General features: G+C 42.8%; 1 protein-coding gene across 2 annotated transcripts in view; it reads right to left on the bottom strand.

Moving 5' to 3' along the window:
- Positions 1-734: 734 nt before the first annotated feature.
- hmgcll1 (3-hydroxymethyl-3-methylglutaryl-CoA lyase like 1) overlaps positions 735-18,861 on the bottom strand; it is a 109,808-nt gene continuing 91,681 nt past the window's right edge. For both annotated transcript variants that reach the window (XM_072278236.1, XM_072278245.1), the window contains 2 exons: positions 17,237-17,362; positions 735-2,194 (listed from right to left, as the gene is read on the bottom strand). In XM_072278236.1, coding sequence (XP_072134337.1) covers positions 2,093-2,194; positions 17,237-17,362 — 228 coding nt within the window. In that variant the 3' untranslated portion in view covers positions 735-2,092. The remainder of the gene's footprint in view (positions 2,195-17,236; positions 17,363-18,861) is intronic.

Here is an 18,861-nt window from a genome sequence, read left to right as displayed (position 1 = left end):
AGAACGCTGAAGCACCCAAACAATCTCCAAACAGCAAAACACAGTCTCCAACAGCTCCAGAATCACATTCAAGACAAGAGGCAAATATAAAGACGTACGAGTGAAAAAGATGGTTTCATGATCTATCTAGAAGATGTCGACCAGAGGAGTGTTGTACACAGGCGCCATCTTGACCGGAAGATTCATGCAAACAATAACTGGTAGATCTCTAGACTGTGTGACAAAACCAAGGCACCTGGGGAAAAACCATGCATTCCACGGGGAGAGCATACAGAACCATACCAGAATGGAACTCTGAACTCTGGAATGCCCTGATCTGCAATTGTGGTACACAATTCTCCAGAGTGGAGCCCTCATGGAATTGGCAGCTACCGTCAGGCAGGAGGTAGAGAAGCCTGAAGTCCCATGACACCAAGTTCAAGAACAGTTGCTTCCCTCCCACTTTGCTATTTATCTGATGCTCTTGCCCGCGATGGTGTTGCGAGTAAGCTTTTCATTGCACCCGTGCATACGTGGATTTGTGCAGATGACAATAAACTCCAATGTGCCTCTGACTATTATCAATAATCACCATCATCCAATTTGTCACTGAATTAAGTTGATCTTTAATAGAAAGTATACATTTTGCATTCTCAATGTAGCACAAACACATTCAATTTACTGAACTGAGATCTTTCATACATTGCAAAAACTTGAAGTTTAAAGCTTTCATGTCAAATAGATTAACACTCAAAAATTTAAGGCTACAGATAACACAGACTCTATTTTAGATGTAAAATAATCTCACAGGAACCTCTCTGTTATGTTGTGGGATGAGTTAATCAAGTAATAAGACACATTGCATACATGGCACAGGTGTTCAAACAATACCCTGAGAGTCAGATGAATAACAAGGATGAGGCAGTAAAATAGATGGTCCACATCTAGGCAATACGTGTAGAAAAAGATCTTCATTCACTTATTTCAGACAATGAGCAGCAGAATAACTTGCATGGACTTTGGTTAATAATATTATTAACATTGCATTTTGTATGATCCCCAGGCTATGAATATGATACTCCAAAACAGGGAGCAGGTCCCAAACGCAAGAGATTCTGCTGATGGTACAAATCCAGAGTAACAATCACACAAAACGCTGGAGGAACTCAGCAGATGAGGCAGCATCTATGGGGAGGAATAAATAGTCGATGTTTCTGGCCGAGACCCTTCATCAGGACCGGAAAGGAAAGAGGGAAGAAGCCAGAATGAGGTGGTGTCAGAGATAGAGAGGGTAATTTTAAATTCCTTGGCGTTATCATATCAGAGAATATATCCCGGCACCAGCACGTAAGTGCTATCACAGAGAAGGCACAACACATCCTCTACCTTCCTCAAAGTTTGCGCATTTTAGGCATACCATCTAAAACTCTGACAAATTTCTACAGATGCACAATGAAGAATATTCTGACTGGTTGCTTCACAGTCTGATGGCAGTAATGCAAAAGGGGCATATCCCGGCTGGTAAGAGTCCTTACTGATAAATGCTACCTTCCTGATGCACCAACTCTTGAGGATACGCTCAATGGTGCTGAGGTGTTTGGGGCCACGTTGCAAGAAGACTCAGCCACGTAGCTAAAGACATTAACTATTTGACTCTGTCTTGTTCCTTTGCTCCAGAAATATTTGATAAACATAACTATCAGAAGCAAGATACACAAAATGCTGGAAGAATTCAGCAGGTCAGACAGCATCAACAGAAGGAAATAGACAGTTGACATTTTGAGCTTAGACTCTTCACCATAGATGCTGCCTGACCTGATGAGCTCCTCTAGCATTTTGTGTTTGCTCAAGATTATCAACATCTGCAGAATCTCTTGTTTAACTATGTTGTATCACAGAAGCTAAATGCAGGCATTAAAAAAACTATTTATTCTGTTACCCATGTTCCACTTCAGTATCCTCACATGAAATACAATGTTGTGATGTATTGCACTATGGCACATTACATTATTGGAAAGGCTCCAGTACAGTATTGAATTTAATAATAGCATTAACTATTAAGGCTTAAGTACTTGCAACAGGAATTCTCTTCAGGGCATTGCCAAGATCCCTGTCAAGGCTTGTAACAAGCTTGAGCCACTTTTGAGTTGGTCTTCCTGTTGAGCACTTCACAGATGAAGTGACCAGCTTCCATTAATTTGTACAAGTCTATTCCCTGGAGTCAAATAAAAGAAGAAACAGCATTGAAGAAGTGCCGCTAACAAAATACACTTTGCAGTCATTTTGCATTGAAGTTTACTCACCTGAATATAGACAGAAAAATCAATGCAGAATTCTGAATGGTAAAGAAACGCAAATGGAAAAGGAAAATCCAGTCCTTTATCAGAGCATAAAATACGAGACTTTCTACATAGTATTTAATATAGATAGCAGATATCAGCCTGTTAGTATTTCATATGAGGCACAGGCATTAATAATTTAAGGGGAACCTGAAGGGGATCCCAGCTTGATTGTGACCTTAGGTGCTTTCTGTGTGGGGTTTTCACGTTCTCCCTCCAACCACATGGGTTTCGCCCAAGGGCTCAGTTTTCCTCCCACATCCCAAAGATATGCAGGTGGTTGATTGGCTACTATACATTACCCCTTAGTGATGGTCAGTAGCATAAAACAGTAGGACAACGATAATAAACCGATACCAAAGTCACCTGTGTTGTATGTATTCTAAGTGGCTACTTTAACGAGGTACCTCCTGTGCATAATAAAGTGGCCACTCAGTGTGATAAACATGGCTGTCTGTTACTGTAGCCCACCCATTTCAAGGTTCAACATGCCGTGCATTCAGAGGAACTCTTCTGCACACAACTGTTGTAGCACTTGTTTATTTGAGTTACTGTCACCTTCCTGTCAACTTGAACCAGTCTGGCCATTCTCCTCTGAGCTCTCTAATTAAAAAGGCATTTTAACCCACAGAGGTACCCCTCACTGGATGTTATTTTTGTTTTTTGCACCATTCTCTGTAAACTCTAGAGTGTTGTGCGTGAAAATCCCAGGAGATCAGCAGTCTCTGAGATACTCAAACCACCCTATCTAGTGCCAACAATCATTCCATCATCAAAGTGTGCAAATATCTAATCTGCCAATCATGTGGCAGCAACTCAATGCATACAAGTAGATATCAGATAAAAGCATTGAGCTGCTCCCATATGATTGGCAGGTCACATTTCTTCCCTATTCTGATGTTTGGTTTGGACAACGAGTCTTGACCATGTCCCCCTTGACCATGTCTGCATGTTTTTATCTATTGAGTTGCCGCACATGATTGGCAGATTATTAGGTACACCTGCTTGTTAATTCAAGTAAAGTGGCCACTGAGTGTATTGAACCCATGCTTCTATTGCATTCTTTGTGAGGTTATCCCAGTGCCATATTATGGACCTGCAGAGGGTGCAAGTGGTAGGTAAACTACAGTTATGTTGGATAGAAATTTTAAAAAACTAATGCTTAATTGGCAGAGCAACTCAGGACACTCTCAGATGCTTACTACTATATGAATATACATTTTCTTCTGAATCTCAGAATTGCACAATTAGATTTAAATAAATATTTCCTCTCTTTTTCTTAATTTCTAAAATCTTTGGAATGGGTAGAATGCAATTAGCTATTTACAGCAAATTCCCATTGCAGCCCTGCTGATAAGATGACATATCAAACTACATGTTACCACAGTAAAATGCATCTGAGAACATGGATAAAGTGCACTGAAAGCACAGATTTATTTGATCTTGTACATTCACCGCCGGAAGCCATTCAGGTTTTGCATCAATACTGTTCAATCATTGCTCAGACTGATCCCAGTCCCTAATAGCATGTTATGATTCATCAAGCTTTAACCATTTCCATGAAAGATCTTCTATCTGTTAGTTCTTCTCAGTCTCCTCTGTTCTGCTGAAAACACTCACAGCCTGGTAAATTTCTCCCCAAAAATGTTTCCCTTTTTAGCAACATCCTTTAAGATCCCCTCCCTAGTACCTCCTTGAAGGTTAATAGCAGGATCTTAGCAGTGTGGAGGTACAGAAGGATATTGGGATCAAAGATCAAAGATGCCTCAGTGTTTCCACACAAGTCAATAGACTGTTTAAGGGGGTGTATGGTTTGTTGCCCTTCATTAGTCAGGCGACTGTGTTCACGAGCTGCAAGGTTCAATAGTTCCATTGAATAGCAGAGAATGTGCACAAGATACAACCTGAAATTCTCACTCTCTACCTCAAAACAGAAAAAAAACAGAATGATTGACAGAAAAAACATAAGAACCACTAAAACCCCTACCCCCTATGTGCAAGCAGCATCATAACCTCCCCCCTCCCCCACTTGTTCTCACATAAAGCATCAGCATTCCCACCACCTGTCAGGCAAGCAACAGCAAGGCCCCCAAAGACAGACCCTGATCTGCAGTGCATCAGAAACTAACTGTTCCAACATTTTCAACATCTCACACACACACACACACACACACACGGGAAAGACAAATATCACTCCTTCCACTGAGTGAATGTTACAGCTCTATAAAACCCTGGTTAGCCATACTTGGAGTATTATGTTCAGCTCCGTGCCTCATTAGGAAGGATGTGGAAACTTTTGAGAGGACGCAGAGGAGATCCACCAGGACGTTGCCTGGATTAGAGAGCATATCATATAAGAATAGGTTGAGTATGAGAAGTGACTTGATGGAGGTGTACAAAACATTATGAGGCATAGATAGAATGGATAGCCTGCAAATTTTTCCTAGGATAGCAACGGCCTATACTAGAGAACATCCATTTAATGTGAGTGGAAGTAAGTTTCGGGGAAATGCCAAAGATATATACTTTACACAGAGTGCTGGTTGTGTGGAACGCCTTATCAGGGGTGGTGGTGGAGGCTGATAAAGTAGGGGCATTTAAAGAAAACTCTTAGACTGGCACATAGATAATAGAAAAATGGAGGGTTACGGCTGTGTAGGAAGAAGAGTTAAACTGATGGAGAAGTAGATAATATACAAACGTTTGTAGATTGGCACAACATTGTGGGCCAAATGGCCTGTACGGTGCTGTACAGTTCTATGTTTTATGTTCAAATGCCATCATGCCCTTCCTTTTGGATCATAAACAGTGTTAGGGAGAAGCAGCTACAATCAGGGATTCATGTCAAGTAGACATTTAATAAAATTGAGAATCAGCCTTCAAACCACTTTCAAAGGTAACCTACAAGTTTTAATTAGTTTTGAAGTTACAAAGATGGCTGTGTAAATAAATATCAATGTTCGTGAAGAGAACAGATTGTCAGTACACAATGGGGGATCACCTTGATCTGGTCTGGAACCTGATATGACCACGAAGGATTCTTGTGTACACTGACAGAATAGGCAGAATAGGCAGCGAGGAAAATTGGTCGATGTCAAGTGACGCACAAGACATTGTCAGCTGAGGAGCTTTGCGCTATTGTGACAGAGGTTAAGGTAGGTTCCAGACAACTGCTCCCTCTAAACTGCACGGGTGTGTGGCCTTGCAGCAACTGAAATGCTCCCACACACATAGCATTTGTTGTCTTGCAGCTGGAATTTTCTGAAAATTTAAACATTTAAAGTGCCGCACAGTTTCAGACCATCCATGTAAAAATTTCTCCTGTAAAAAAAATTGAGGGAACATTACTCCAGACTGATTATTCTGTCCTTCAAACTGCTTACAGTGGTATTTGCTACCAAGTCAGCCCTGTAAAAATGACCTCAGAAACCTAATAAATTGATGTGAATTACATTCAGTGGCTTCCTTTTTGGGTACACCTGTACACATCTTATTAATGCAAATGTGTAATCAGCCAATCAGCAGCAACTCAATGCTTAAAAGCATGCAAACATGGTCAAAAGGTTCAGTTGTTGTTCAGACCAAATATTAGAATGGGGAAGAAATGTTATCCAAGTGACCTTGACCATGTTGTTGGTGCCAGACAGGGTGGTTTGAATATCTCAGAAAATGTTGATCCTCTGGGATTTCACACACTACAGTCTCCAGAATTTACAAAGAATGGTGAACAAAAAACACCCATTGAGCGGTAGTTTTGCGGGTAAAAACACTTTGTTAATGAGAGAGGTCAGAGGAGAATGGCCATACTGGTTCCAGTTGAGAGGAAGGTGGCAGCAATTCAAATAACCATGTGGTACAACAGTGTTGTCCAGAAGATCTCTGATGCACAACACATCGAACCTTGAAGTGGATGTTCTACAGCAGCAGAAGACTCAGTGGCCTGTCGTATCCCTGGCTGCATACCCTGTGGCTCCTTCAAACTCACAACAACCAGAACTACACATGCTCTAAATGGAGCCTAATCTTTGTTTTTACATATTATCCTCATGCCTCATCCAACAAAGACATAATGTGCTCTTTTAATTTTTCCTGCTCCACCTTTCTCTCTTTTCCATTCTGACTCCCCTCACAACCCTTCTCCTCTCCTCACCTGCCCATCAACTCCCTCTAGTTTCTCTCCTCATTCCCTTTCTTCCATGGTCCACTCTCCTCTCAGGTCAGATTCCTTTTGCTTCTATTCATTTCCTCCCAGGTTCTTACTTCATCCCTCTCCCCCACCCATCTTCCTCTTCACCTGGTCTCATCTACTACCTACCAGCTGGTGTTCCTTCCCCACCCAACCTTCTTATTCTGGCTTCTGCCCACTTTCTTTCCAGTCCTGATGAAGGGCCTTTGGCAAAAACAATGACTTGTTTATTCCTCTCCATAGATGCTGCCTGACCTGCTGAGTTCCTAAAAGTATGTTATGTGTATTCCTCACGATTTCCAGCATCTGCAAGGTCTCTTGTGTTTATGATTTTCCCTTTCATTCTCATAGTCAATCAGCCCCACTATGTCCTGGGACATGCCTTCCAATTACCTGTATGTCCCTGTAATGATGAAAGACAGCAGTGATGGCTTGCAAACTTCCCAGCTGTGATGAGTAACTTGAGGTAAGCATGATCTTGGATGGCATGGCAATGTAACAGTTAGCACATTGCTTTACAATGCCAGGTTTTTACCAATCGGGGTTCGATTCCCAACTCTGTCTGTAAGGAGCTTGTATATTCTCCCCATGACTGTGTGGGTTTCTTCCAGGTGCTCCAGTTTCCTCCCATGTTCCAAAGACATACCATAAGACCATAAGGCATCAGAGCAGAATTAGGCCATCTGGCCCATCGAGTCTGCTCCACCATTCAATCATGGCTGATCTCTTTTTTCTACCTCCTCTTCAACCCCAGTTCCCAGCCTTCTCCCCATAACCTTTGATGCCATGTCCAATCAAGAACCTATCAATCCCTGCCTTGAATATACCCAACAACCTGGCCTCCACAATTGCATGTGGCAACAAATTCCACAAATTCACCACCCTTTGACCAAAGCAATTTCTCCGCATCTCTGTTTTGAAAGGGCTCCCCACTATCCTGAAGCTGTGCCCTCTTGTCCTGGACTCTCACACATGGGAAACATCTTTTCCACATTTACTCTGTCATGGCCTTTCAACATTCGAAAGGTTTCAATGAGATCCCCCCCCCTCTGAATTCCAGTGAGTACAGACCCAGAGCCATCAAATGTTCCTCGTATGATAACCCTTTTATACCTGGAATCATCCTTGTGAACCTCCTCTGGACCCTCTCCAATGCCAGCACATCTTTTCTAAGATGAGGGGCCCAAAACTGTTCACAATACTCAAGGTGAGGCTTCACCAGTGCCTTAAAAATCCTCAGCATCACATCCTTGCTCCCGTATTCGAGACCTCTTGAAGTGAATGCTAACACGGCATTTGCCTTCCTCACCACCGACTCAGCCTGCAAGTTAACCTTCAGAGTGTTCTGCACAAGGACTCCCAAGTTCTTCTGCATCTCAGATTTCTGGATTTTCTCCCTGTTTAGAAAATAGTCCGCACATCTATTTCTACTACCAAAGTGCATGGCCATGCATTTTCCAAGATGGTATATCATTTGCCACTTTCTTGCCCATTCTCCCAATCTGTCTAAGTCCTTCTGCATCCTACTTGTTTCCTTAACACTACCATCCAGTCCACCAATCTTCATATCATCTGCAAACTTGGCAACAAAGCCATCTATTCCATCATCTAAATCATTCATATACAGCATAAAAAGAAGTGGTCTCAACCATGACCCCTGCAGAACACACCAGTCACTGGCCAACTAGAAAAGGATCCTTTTATTCCCACTCGCTGCCTCCTATCCATTAGCCAGCCAATGCTGTAACCGTGTTAGTAACTAGTGTCTTCAACAGTGAAGACTGACACAAAATACTCATTCAGTTCAGCAGCCATTTCCTTGACCCCCATTATTATTTCTCCTGCCTCATTTTCCAGTGGTCCTATATCCACTCTCATTTCTTTTATTTTTAACATACTTGAAAAAACTTTTAGATTAGATTAGATTGGATTTACTATCCATTTAGATATTATTTGCTAGCTTGCTTTCATATTTCATCTTTTCCCTTCTAATAATTTTTTTGTTGCTCTCTAAAGGTTTTTAAAAACTTCACAATCCTCTATCTTCCCACTAATTTTTGCTTTGTTGTATGCCCTTTCTTTTGCTTTTACAATAGCTTTGACTTTGCTTGTCAGCCACAGTTTTTACCATTTGAGTATTTCTTCATTTTTGGAATACACATGTCCCGCACCTTCCTCCTTTTCCCAGAAATACACACCATTGCTGCTCTGCTGGCATCCCTGCCAGCAGTTGCTTCCAATTTACTTTGGCCAACTCCTCTCTCATACCACTGTACTATCCCTTACCCCACTGAAATACTGCTACATCAGACTTTACTTTCTCCCTATCAAATTTCAAGTTGAACACAATCATATTGTGATCATCGGTTCCTAAGGGTTCTTTTACGCTAAGCTGCCTAATCACCTCCAGTTCATTATTTAACACACAATTCAGTATAGCTAATCCCCTCGTAAACTCAACAACAAAGTGCTTTAAAAAGTTATCTCTTAGGCATTCAACAAACTCACTCCTGAGATCCATTACCAACCTGATTTTCCCCAATCGACCTGCATGTTATAATCTTCCATGACTACCATAACATTGCCCTTTGCCCTTTTGACTCACCTTTTCTATTTCCTATTGTAATCTATGGTCCACCTCCCAGCCACTGTTGGGAGGCCTGTATATAACTGCCATCAATGTCCTTTTACCCTTGCAGTTTCTTAACTCAACCACAAGTATTCAACATCTTCCGATCCTCTGTCACATCTTTCTTCTGATTTGATGCCATTCTTTACCAGTAGGCCCACACCAACCCCTCTGCCTACCTTCCTATCCCTCCGATACAATGTGTAACCTCGAACATTCAACTCCCAACTACAACCATCCTTCAGCCATGATTCAGTGATGGCCACATCATACCTGGCAATCTCTAATATTGCAACAAGATCATCCACCTTATTTCTTATACTACACACATTTAGATACAACACCTTGAGTAACTTATTTGCTATCCTTTATCTATCCTTATCGATCCTGATTCTGCATCCCTAATGATTTGATATTCATCCTGTTGGCTGCAACTAAGTCCCAACTCCTGTTTGCCCTTACTGACAATCCCACTACATGCTATCTTTACTTTTTTACCATCCGTCCTATCTTGAGTCCCTTCATTCCTGTTCCCATCCCCCTACCAAGTTAGTTTAAAACCTGCCCAACAGCTCTAGCAAACCTGCCCGCGAGAATATTGGTCCCCCTCAGGTTCAGGTGCAACCTGTCCCTTTTGAATAGGTCATACCTTCCCCAGAAGAGATTCCAATTATCCAAGAACCTGAAGCCCTGCCCCCTGCACCAGTTTCTCAACCACATCATCCTGTTTCTACCCTCACTGGTGCATGGCACAGGCAGCAATCCAGAAATTACTACCTGGGAGGTCCTGCTTCTCAGCCTTCTACCTAGCTCTCTAAATTCTTTTTTCAGGACCTCATTGCTTTTCCTTCCTATGTCATTGGTGCCAATATGTACCAAGACACCTGGCTGCTCCCCTCCTCTCTGAAATGTTGTGGACGCGATCTGAGACATCCCTGACCCTAGCACCTGGGAGGCAACATACCATCCAGGTGTCTTGTTCATGTCCACTGAGTCTCCTCTCTGTTCCCTTCACTATCAAGCCCTCTATCACTACCGCTCCCTTCTTCTCTCTCTTTCCCTTCTGCACTACGGACCTGTGCTCAGTGCCCACAACCAGTGGCCGTGGCGTTCTCCCAGACGGTCATCCCCAATGAAAGTATCCAAAGTGGTGTACTTGTTTTTGAGGGGAATGGCCACAGGGGTGCTCTGCTCTAACTACCTATTTTCATTTCTCCTGACAGTCACCCAGCCACTTGCCTCCTGCAACTTCGATGTGACTACTTCCCTGTAACTTTGATCAATTACGTCCTCGCTCTCCTGTTCGAGCCGAAGGTCATCCAGTTGCTGCTCAGAAAAGGGTGAGGGTTAGTAAGTTATGGGCAGGCTACGTTGCCACCGGAAATGTGGCGACACTTATGGGATACTTAGAGCATAATATTTGCTGATTTAAGAGGGAATTTCTTGAAAGCCTATGAGATAGCTTTATAGAGCAGCTTGAGCTCGAGCCTATCAGGGGAAAGGCCATCTTAGATTGGGTGTTGTGTAATAACCCAGATTTTATTAATCCGCTTAATATAAAGGAACCCTTGGGAGGCAGTGATGATAATATGATTGAATTCATACAGCAGTTTCAGAGGGAGAAGCACAAGTCACATGTATCAGTATCATAATGGAAAAAAGGTCATAACAAAGGCAAGCAAGAGGAGCTTACCGAGGTGAATTGGAGGGGGATACTGGTGGGGATGACGGCAGAACAGAGGTGGCTGAGGTCTCTGGGAATAGTTCACAAGGCGCAGGATAGATATGTCCCACAGAAGTAGTAGTTCTCAAATGGCAGGTGTAGGTAACTGTGGCTGACAAAAGAAGTTAAGGGCTACATAAAAGCCAAGGAAAGGGCATATAAAGTAGCAAAAGTAAGTGGGAAGTTGGATGACTGGGAAACTTAAAATCCAACAAAAGGAAACTAAAGTAACTATAAGGAAAAAGATTAAATGTGAGGGCAAACTAGCCGATAATACAAAGTTCTTCTTCAGTTATATAAAGAATAAAAGGGAGGTGAGAGTTAATACTGGACCACTGCAAAATGATGCTAGTGAGGTAGCAATGGGGAACAAAGAAATGGAAGATGAACTTTTTAAGTACTTTGCTTTGGTCTTTACTGTGGAAGATGCTAGCTGTATGCCAGAGGTCTGGGAGTGTCGGGGAGCAGGAGTGAGTGCCATTGCTATTACAAAGGAAAAAGTGCTAGGCAACCTCCAAAGTCTTAAGGTGGATAATTCACTTGGACCAGATGGACTATATCCCAGAGTCATGCAAGAGGTTGCTGAAGAGATAACAGATGCATTGATCATGATCTTTCAAGAATTACTTGATTCTGGCATGGCCCCGGAGGACTGGAAAATTGTAAATGTCACTCCACTCCATAAGAAGGGAGGAAGACAAAATCGAGGAAACTATAGGCCAGTTAACCTAACCTTAGTAGTTGGGAAAGTATTGGAGTCTATTATTAAGGATGAGGTTTCCAGGTACTTGGAGACTAATGATAAAAAAAAAGTCAAAGTCAGCATGGGTTCTGCAAAGGGAAATTTTGCCTGACAGTTCTGTTAGAATTTTTCGAGGAAGTAACAAGCAGGTGGACAAAGGAGAGGCAGTGGATGTCATTTACTTAGTTTTACAGGAGGTTTGATAAAGTGCGTCACATGAGGCTGCTTAACAAGATCCTATGGTGTTACAGGAAATATACTGGCATAGATAGAGGAATGGCTGACAGGCAGAATTAAAGGGGGCCTTTTTTGGTTGGCTGACAGTGACTAGTGTTGTTCCTCAGAGGTCAATATTGGGGCCGTTACTTTTCATTTTTTTTAATCAATGATTTAGATAGTGGAATTGATGGCTTTGTGGCAATGTTTGCAGATGATACGAAGATGGGTAGTGGGGTAGGTAGTGCTGAGGAAACAATGCAATTGCAGTAGGACCTAGACAAATTGGAAGGATGGATAGAAAAAGTGGCAGATGGAATACAGTGTTGGGAACTGTATGATAATGCATTTTGCTAAAAGGAACAATAGTGCAGACTATTATCTAAATGGAGAGAAAATTCAAACATCAAAGGTGCAAAGGAACTTATGAGTCCTCATGCAAAACTCCCAGAAGGTTAATTTTCAGGTTGAGTCTGTGGTAAAGAAGGCAAATGCAATGTTGACATTTATTTCATGTAGAATAGAATATAAAAACAAGGGGATAATGCTGAGCCTTTATAAGACACTAGCAAGGCCACACTTAGTGTATTGTCCTGACGAAGGGTCTCGGCCTGAAACGTCGACTGCACCTCTTCCTAGAGATGCTGCCTGGCCTGCTGCGTTCACCAGCAACTTTTATGTGTGTTGCTTAGTGTATTGTCAACAGTTTTGGGCCCCATATCTCAGAAAGGTTGTGTTGTCATTGGAGTGAGTCCAGAGGAGGCTCACAAGGATGATTCCAGGAATGAAGGGATTAACATATGTTTGGCAGCTTTGGGCCTGTACTCACTGGAATTTAGAAGAATGTGTGGGGATTTCATTGAAACCTACCGAGTTGGATGTGGAGAGAATGTTTCCTCTGGTGGGGGTATCCAGAACTAAAGGGCATAGTCTCAAAATTGAGGGGTGACCTTTTAGAACAGAAGTAAAGAGGATTTTTTTTAAGCCAAAGAGTGGTGAATCTGTGGAGTTCTCTGCCACAGACTGTGTTGGAGGCCAAGTCCGTGGGTATACTTAAAGCAGAAGTTGATAGATTTCTGATTGGCTGGGGCTTCAAGTGATATAGTGAGAGGGCAGGTGCAAGGAGTTGAATGGAATCCGTGATCAGCCATGATGATATCGTGGAACGCACTCAATGGGCTGAACGGCCCAATTCTGCTCCTATGTGCTATGGTCTTGATTTGAGGCAAATGATGCACTTCACTGTATGCCGCAATGTTTTGATGTGCATGCCATCAAAGACCATCTTCAACGACCCTCAGCATCCAGGACATGCCCTATTTTCACAGCTGCCGTTGGGAATGAGGTGTTCAGGGGTCTTAAGTCCCACATCACCAGGTTCAAAAACAGCTATTACCCTTCAACATCAGGCTCATGAACCAGAGTGGATAACTTCCTTGACCTCAACTCTGAACCGAGTCGCAACCTTTGGAATCGCTTCCAAAGATTCTACAAATCACATTCTCGAATATGATTTATTTATTTATTAATCGTATTTGCAGAGTTCGTCTTCTTTTGCACATTGGTTGTATGTCCACCTTTGTAAGTGTGTAGTTTTTCATTGACTCCACTGTATTTCCTTGTATCTGCTGTAATTCCCCATAGAAAAATGAATCTCAGGGTACTATATGGTGACATGTATATACTTTGATAATAAAGTCACTTTGAAAATGCAATGATAAAACTTACCTTTTATTTTTTTCTGGAAGCTAGGTTAGCCCCATAAATTCAAAGAAGGAAAGGTGTATCTATGGCCACGTTCAAGTTTAAGTACTACGAAGGTTGGGGGTGTTGTGGATAGTGTGGAGGGCTGTCACAGGTTACAGTGGGACATCAATAGGATGCAAAAATGGGCTGAGAAATGGCAGATGGAGTTCAACTCAAATAAGTGTGAAGTGCAAACACGAGGAATTCTGCAGATGCTGGAAATTCAAGCAACACACATCAAAGTTGCTGGTGAATGCAGCAGGCCAGGCAGCATCTCTAGGAAGAGGTACAGTCGACGTTTCGGGCCGAGACCCTTCGTCAGGACTAACGTTAGTCCTGTCGACTGCACCTCTTCCTAGAAATGCTGCCTGGCCTGCTGCGTTCACCAGCAACTTTGATGTGTGTTGCCATAAGTGTGAAGTGGTTCATTTTGGTAGGTCAAATATGATGGCAGAATATATGAATAATGGTAAGAATCTTGGCAGTGTGGAGAATCAGAGGGGTTGTGGGGTCCGAGTCCATAGGACACTCAAGGCTGCTCTGGTAGGTTGACTCTGCGGTTAAGAATGCATATGGTGCATTGGCCTTCATCAATCGTAGCATTGAGTTTAGGAGCCGAGAGGTAATGTTGCAGCATATAGGACCCTGGTCAGACCCCACTTGGAGTACTGTGCTCAGTTCTGGTTGCCTCACTACAGGAAGGATGTGGAAATCATAGAAAGGGTGCAGAGGAGATTTACAAGGATGTTGCCTGGATTGGGAGCATGCCTTATGAGAATAGGTTGAATGAACTTGGCCTTTTCTCCTTGGAGTGACGGAAGATGAGAGGTGACCTGATAGAGGTGTATAAGATGATGAGAGGCATTCATCGTGTGGATAGTCAGAGGCTTTTTCCCAGGGCTGAAATGGCTAGCACAAGAGGGCACAGTTTTAAGGTGCTTCGAAGTAGGTACAGAGGAGATGTCAGGGGTAAGTTTTTTTTTTATGCAGAGAGTGGTGAGTGCGTGGAATGGGCTACCGGCGACGATGGTGGACGTGGATACGATAGGGCCTTTTAAGAGACTCCTGGACAGGTATATGGAGCTCAGAAAAATAGAGGGCTATGGGTAACCCTAAGTAATTTCTCTGGTAAGGACATGTTCGGCATAACTTTGTGGGCTGAAGGGCCTGTACTGTGCTGTAGGTTGTCTATGTTTCTATTACTCAAGAGCAAGCAGTGAGACCCTCAGTAACAGTAAGACATCATCAAGTCAAGACACAGTGACAGAACACAGATCATAACAGCACAATAAGACCCGTCAGCGCACAATGCTGTGCGACTTTTAACCTACTTTAGATCAATCTAACCCTATTTTTCTATCACCCATGTGCCCATCTAAGACTTTTTTAAATCTCCCTAATGCTTCTTCTCCTGCTTCTGCTTGGTACTGCGTAAGCACTGCCAGACGGCTGTTATAACGCGCAGTCAGTGTGAACGGCGTGGGAGTTAAATTGCAAAGTAAGCAAACCAGTAATATTACAATTTCTTTTGCAGCTTTCTCACTGAAAACCAGCATTAAATGGAAAATAATGGGCTTCACAGAAATGTTGTAAGAGGACCCCAAAACAAAATATTTCATACCGTCTCCAGGATGCTGCTTGGATTATAGAGCATGTCTTATGATGATAGGCTTAGCGAGCTAGGGCTTTTCTTTTTGGAGTGAAGGATGAGAGATGACTTGATCGAGGTGTACAAGATGATAAGAGGTATAGATCGAGTGGACAGCCAGAAGCCTTTTCCCAGGGCAGAAATGGCTAATACAAGGGGGTATCATTTTAATGTGATTGGAGTAAAATATAGAGGGGTGTTAGAGGTAAGGATTTTACACAAAAGGTGTCAGGTGCATGAAACCACTACCCATGGTCCAGATACAGGACAACACAAAATAGCAGTTCAGCCTGGACTAGATGGGCCAAAGGGCCTGTTTCTATGCTGTAGAGCTCTACATCCCTACACACAAGTTCCCACATTGGATATTTGAGTCTCAGAGGGATTATAGTGATAGAATCAAGTACAGAAACATGCCCTTCGGCCCAGTGAGTCTGTGCTAAGCATCCAGTAGCCATTTGCACTGATCTCATTTTATCGTCCCACATTCCCGATTCTAACCCTCACCCACACTGCAGGCCAATTGAATTACCCATCCCACATGTCCTTGGGTTGTAAGAGGAAAGTAGAGTCCCAGAGTCGCAAGGAGAACGTGCAAACTCCACACAGGCAGCACCAGAGGTCAGAATCTAACCGGGTCTCTGGAGTCACAGCCCCAGCCCTGGCAATAGAATTTAAATTCAGGTCATCGACATCAACACTGCAACCTATGGTCAGCCTCCACTGGCCTTTCTCTGGAATGACAACACCATATTCTGCATTCTCCTTCCTTTTTACTACATTGATGTAATTATGTATGCATGACCTTCCCAGAGAGCACACAAAACAAAAGTTTTTCAAAATAAACACAAGAATTTCTGCCGATGCTGTAAGTCTTGAACATACACACAAAATGCTAGAGGAACTCAGTAAGTCAAGCAGTATCTATGGATGGGAATAAATAGCGAACATTCTGAACACTCATTCCCTGCCATTGATACGACTTGACTTACTGGGTTTCTCCAGCATTTCATACACGTGCCAATAACCTTTTCCCCAAGTTTGGGGAATCAAAGCAAGCAGGCATGGGTTGAAGGTGTGATGGGAAAGATTTAATCGGAACCTGAGGGGCAACCTTTTCACCCAGAGAGTGGTCAGTATGTGGAAGCAGCTGCCAGCGGAATTGGCCGATGCAAGGTACATCAACAACTTTCAAAGAAGTACTTGACCGGTAGATGGATAGGAAAGGGTTAGATCGATATGAGCCAATCAGCAGAGTAGGTGGGAACCTCAGTCATCAAGGAGCTGTGGAGCTGAAGAGCCATTTCCACACTATATGACTCTTATCACTCTAATAAACCAATTAGCAATGTGGCCTAGTATGCTGGGCTGTTATTAAACTGAATAGACAGCAACATTGTTCCACTTCTGAGCCCTGAGTAGCTTAGCTTTTACTGCCCAGTAAACTGATTGCCCTAAGCATTCTAGTAACCCTTTGGCATGTTGTCTCCACTCAGGAAAATCACCTGTTCTTGCAGATCTGGAACATTCCTCCGCTGGAGAACTTTGAACATAGAACGTTACAGTTCAATACGGGCCCTTTGGGTCACAATGTTCTGGCAAATTTTACTCTACTTTAAGTTCCTATAATTCCTATATAATCCCCAATTTTCTCTCATCCACATGCCTATCTAAGAGTTTCTTAAATGTGCCTGTTGTACCTGCATCTACCACTGCCCTGGCGGGGCATTCCATGCACTCACCACTCTCCAACATTCCCTCTACATTTCCTCCAATCACTAAAATTATGTCCCCTCATTTTAACCATTTCTACCTTAGGAAAAAGTTTCTCCAAACCCGGCAGTATACTGGCAAATCTCTTCCACACCTTCTCTAAAGCTCCCATATGCTCCTATAATGCAACCAGAACTGAACACAATATTCTGCATCCATATTTGCTTTCATAAATATTCAACAAATGCTCCTCCTAGCCAAATTTATAAAACAAAACTCAGGAGTCATGGAGAAGTGACCTGAAAGTCAACTCACAGTGCGAATCCCCAAACCAGTCAGCATGTATACGACATCTTCGGTAGAGACATTGCCAGAAGCACCATCAGCGTAAGGACAGCCACCAAGACCAGCGACAGAGCAGTCCACCACACTGATTCCCATCTGCAGAAAGAAACAGGATAACAAATGTAAAACAAGAGAAATTCTGCAGATGCTGGAAATCCGAGCAACACACACACACAAAATGCTGGAGGAACTCAGCAGGCCAGGCAGCATCTATGGAAAAGAGTACAGTCAACATTCGGGTCGAGATCCCTCGGCATTACATACAAATGGAACTCAAAGTTCAAGGTAAATTTATTATCAAAGTTCATACTGTATATGTCACCATATACAACCATGAGATTTATGTTCTTCTAGGCATTCACAGTAAATACAAAGAAACAAATAATCATATTAATAAAAAGAAATAATAAATAAATATTTATAACATGAGACAAAGATTCTTTGAAAGTGAGTCCATAGGTCATGGGAACAGTTTAACATTGGGGTGAGTGAAGTTATCCTCTCTGGTTCAAGACCCGATTGTCAAAGGGTAATAACTGTCCCTGAGCTTGGTGGTGTGGGACTCGAGGCCCCTGTACCTCCTTCTTGATGGCAGCAGCAAGAAGAGAGCATGGCCTGGATGGTGGGGGTCCTTGATGATAGATGCTGTTTTCCATACTGTATGTACCAATAATCTATTCCATATTGGTAAGATTAATTCCTGGGCCATTGGCAACACCAGCAATACTTGCACCTTACTGATCGAAGAGTATTCATCATAACACTCTGCATTCCTGCTGCTGCCTGTAGGAGTTTGCATGTTCTCTCCCGACTCGAGTTTCCTCCGAGTGCTCTGATTTCCTCCCACATTCCAAAGATGGATCGATTAGTAGGTTAATTGGTCACATGGGTATAATTGAGAGGCATGGGATTGTTCTGGGCTCAAAGGTCTGCTACCGTACTATATCTCTAAATAAAAATAAAGTAAAATATAACAGTGAGGTCTATCACCAGACCAGCTCCCATACATGACTGACCTGAGGGGCAGATGCACAAGAGTCGAGGTACTGGAATCAGAATGAGAATCAGGTTCATTATCACTGACGTATGTCACAAAATTTGTTGTTTTGTGGCAGCAGCACAGTGCAAGATTAAAAAAAAGTAATATGTTACAACAGAAAATAAAATAAGTAATTAGTTAGACCATTCAGAAATCTGATGGCGAGGGGAAAGAAGCTGCTTCCAAACTGTTGAGTCTGTCTTCAGGCCCCTGTACTTCCTCCCTGATGGTAATAAGGAAAAGAGGGCATGTCATGGATGGCAAGGGCCTTAACAATGGATGCCACCTTCTTGAGGCACTGAAGATATCCTCAGTGGTGGGGGGAGTTGTGCCCCTGATGGTTTTCTTTCGATCCAGTGCATTGCAGTTTCCATACCAGACAGCAAAGCAACCAGTCAGATCACTCTCCATGGTACATCTATAGAAACCTGCTGTAATCTTTGGTGACATACCAAATCTCGTCAAACTCCAAACGAAATATAGCCACCAGCATGCCTTCTTCAAGATTGCATCAATGTATTGGGCCCAGGATAGATCTTCAGAGACGCTGAGACGT

Source organism: Mobula birostris, chromosome 2 (assembly GCF_030028105.1).
Source record: "Mobula birostris isolate sMobBir1 chromosome 2, sMobBir1.hap1, whole genome shotgun sequence".
Classification (NCBI taxonomy): domain Eukaryota; kingdom Metazoa; phylum Chordata; class Chondrichthyes; order Myliobatiformes; family Myliobatidae; genus Mobula; species Mobula birostris.
The sequence above is the reverse complement of the archived record's forward strand: the minus strand, read 5'-3'. Positions and strand labels throughout refer to the sequence as shown.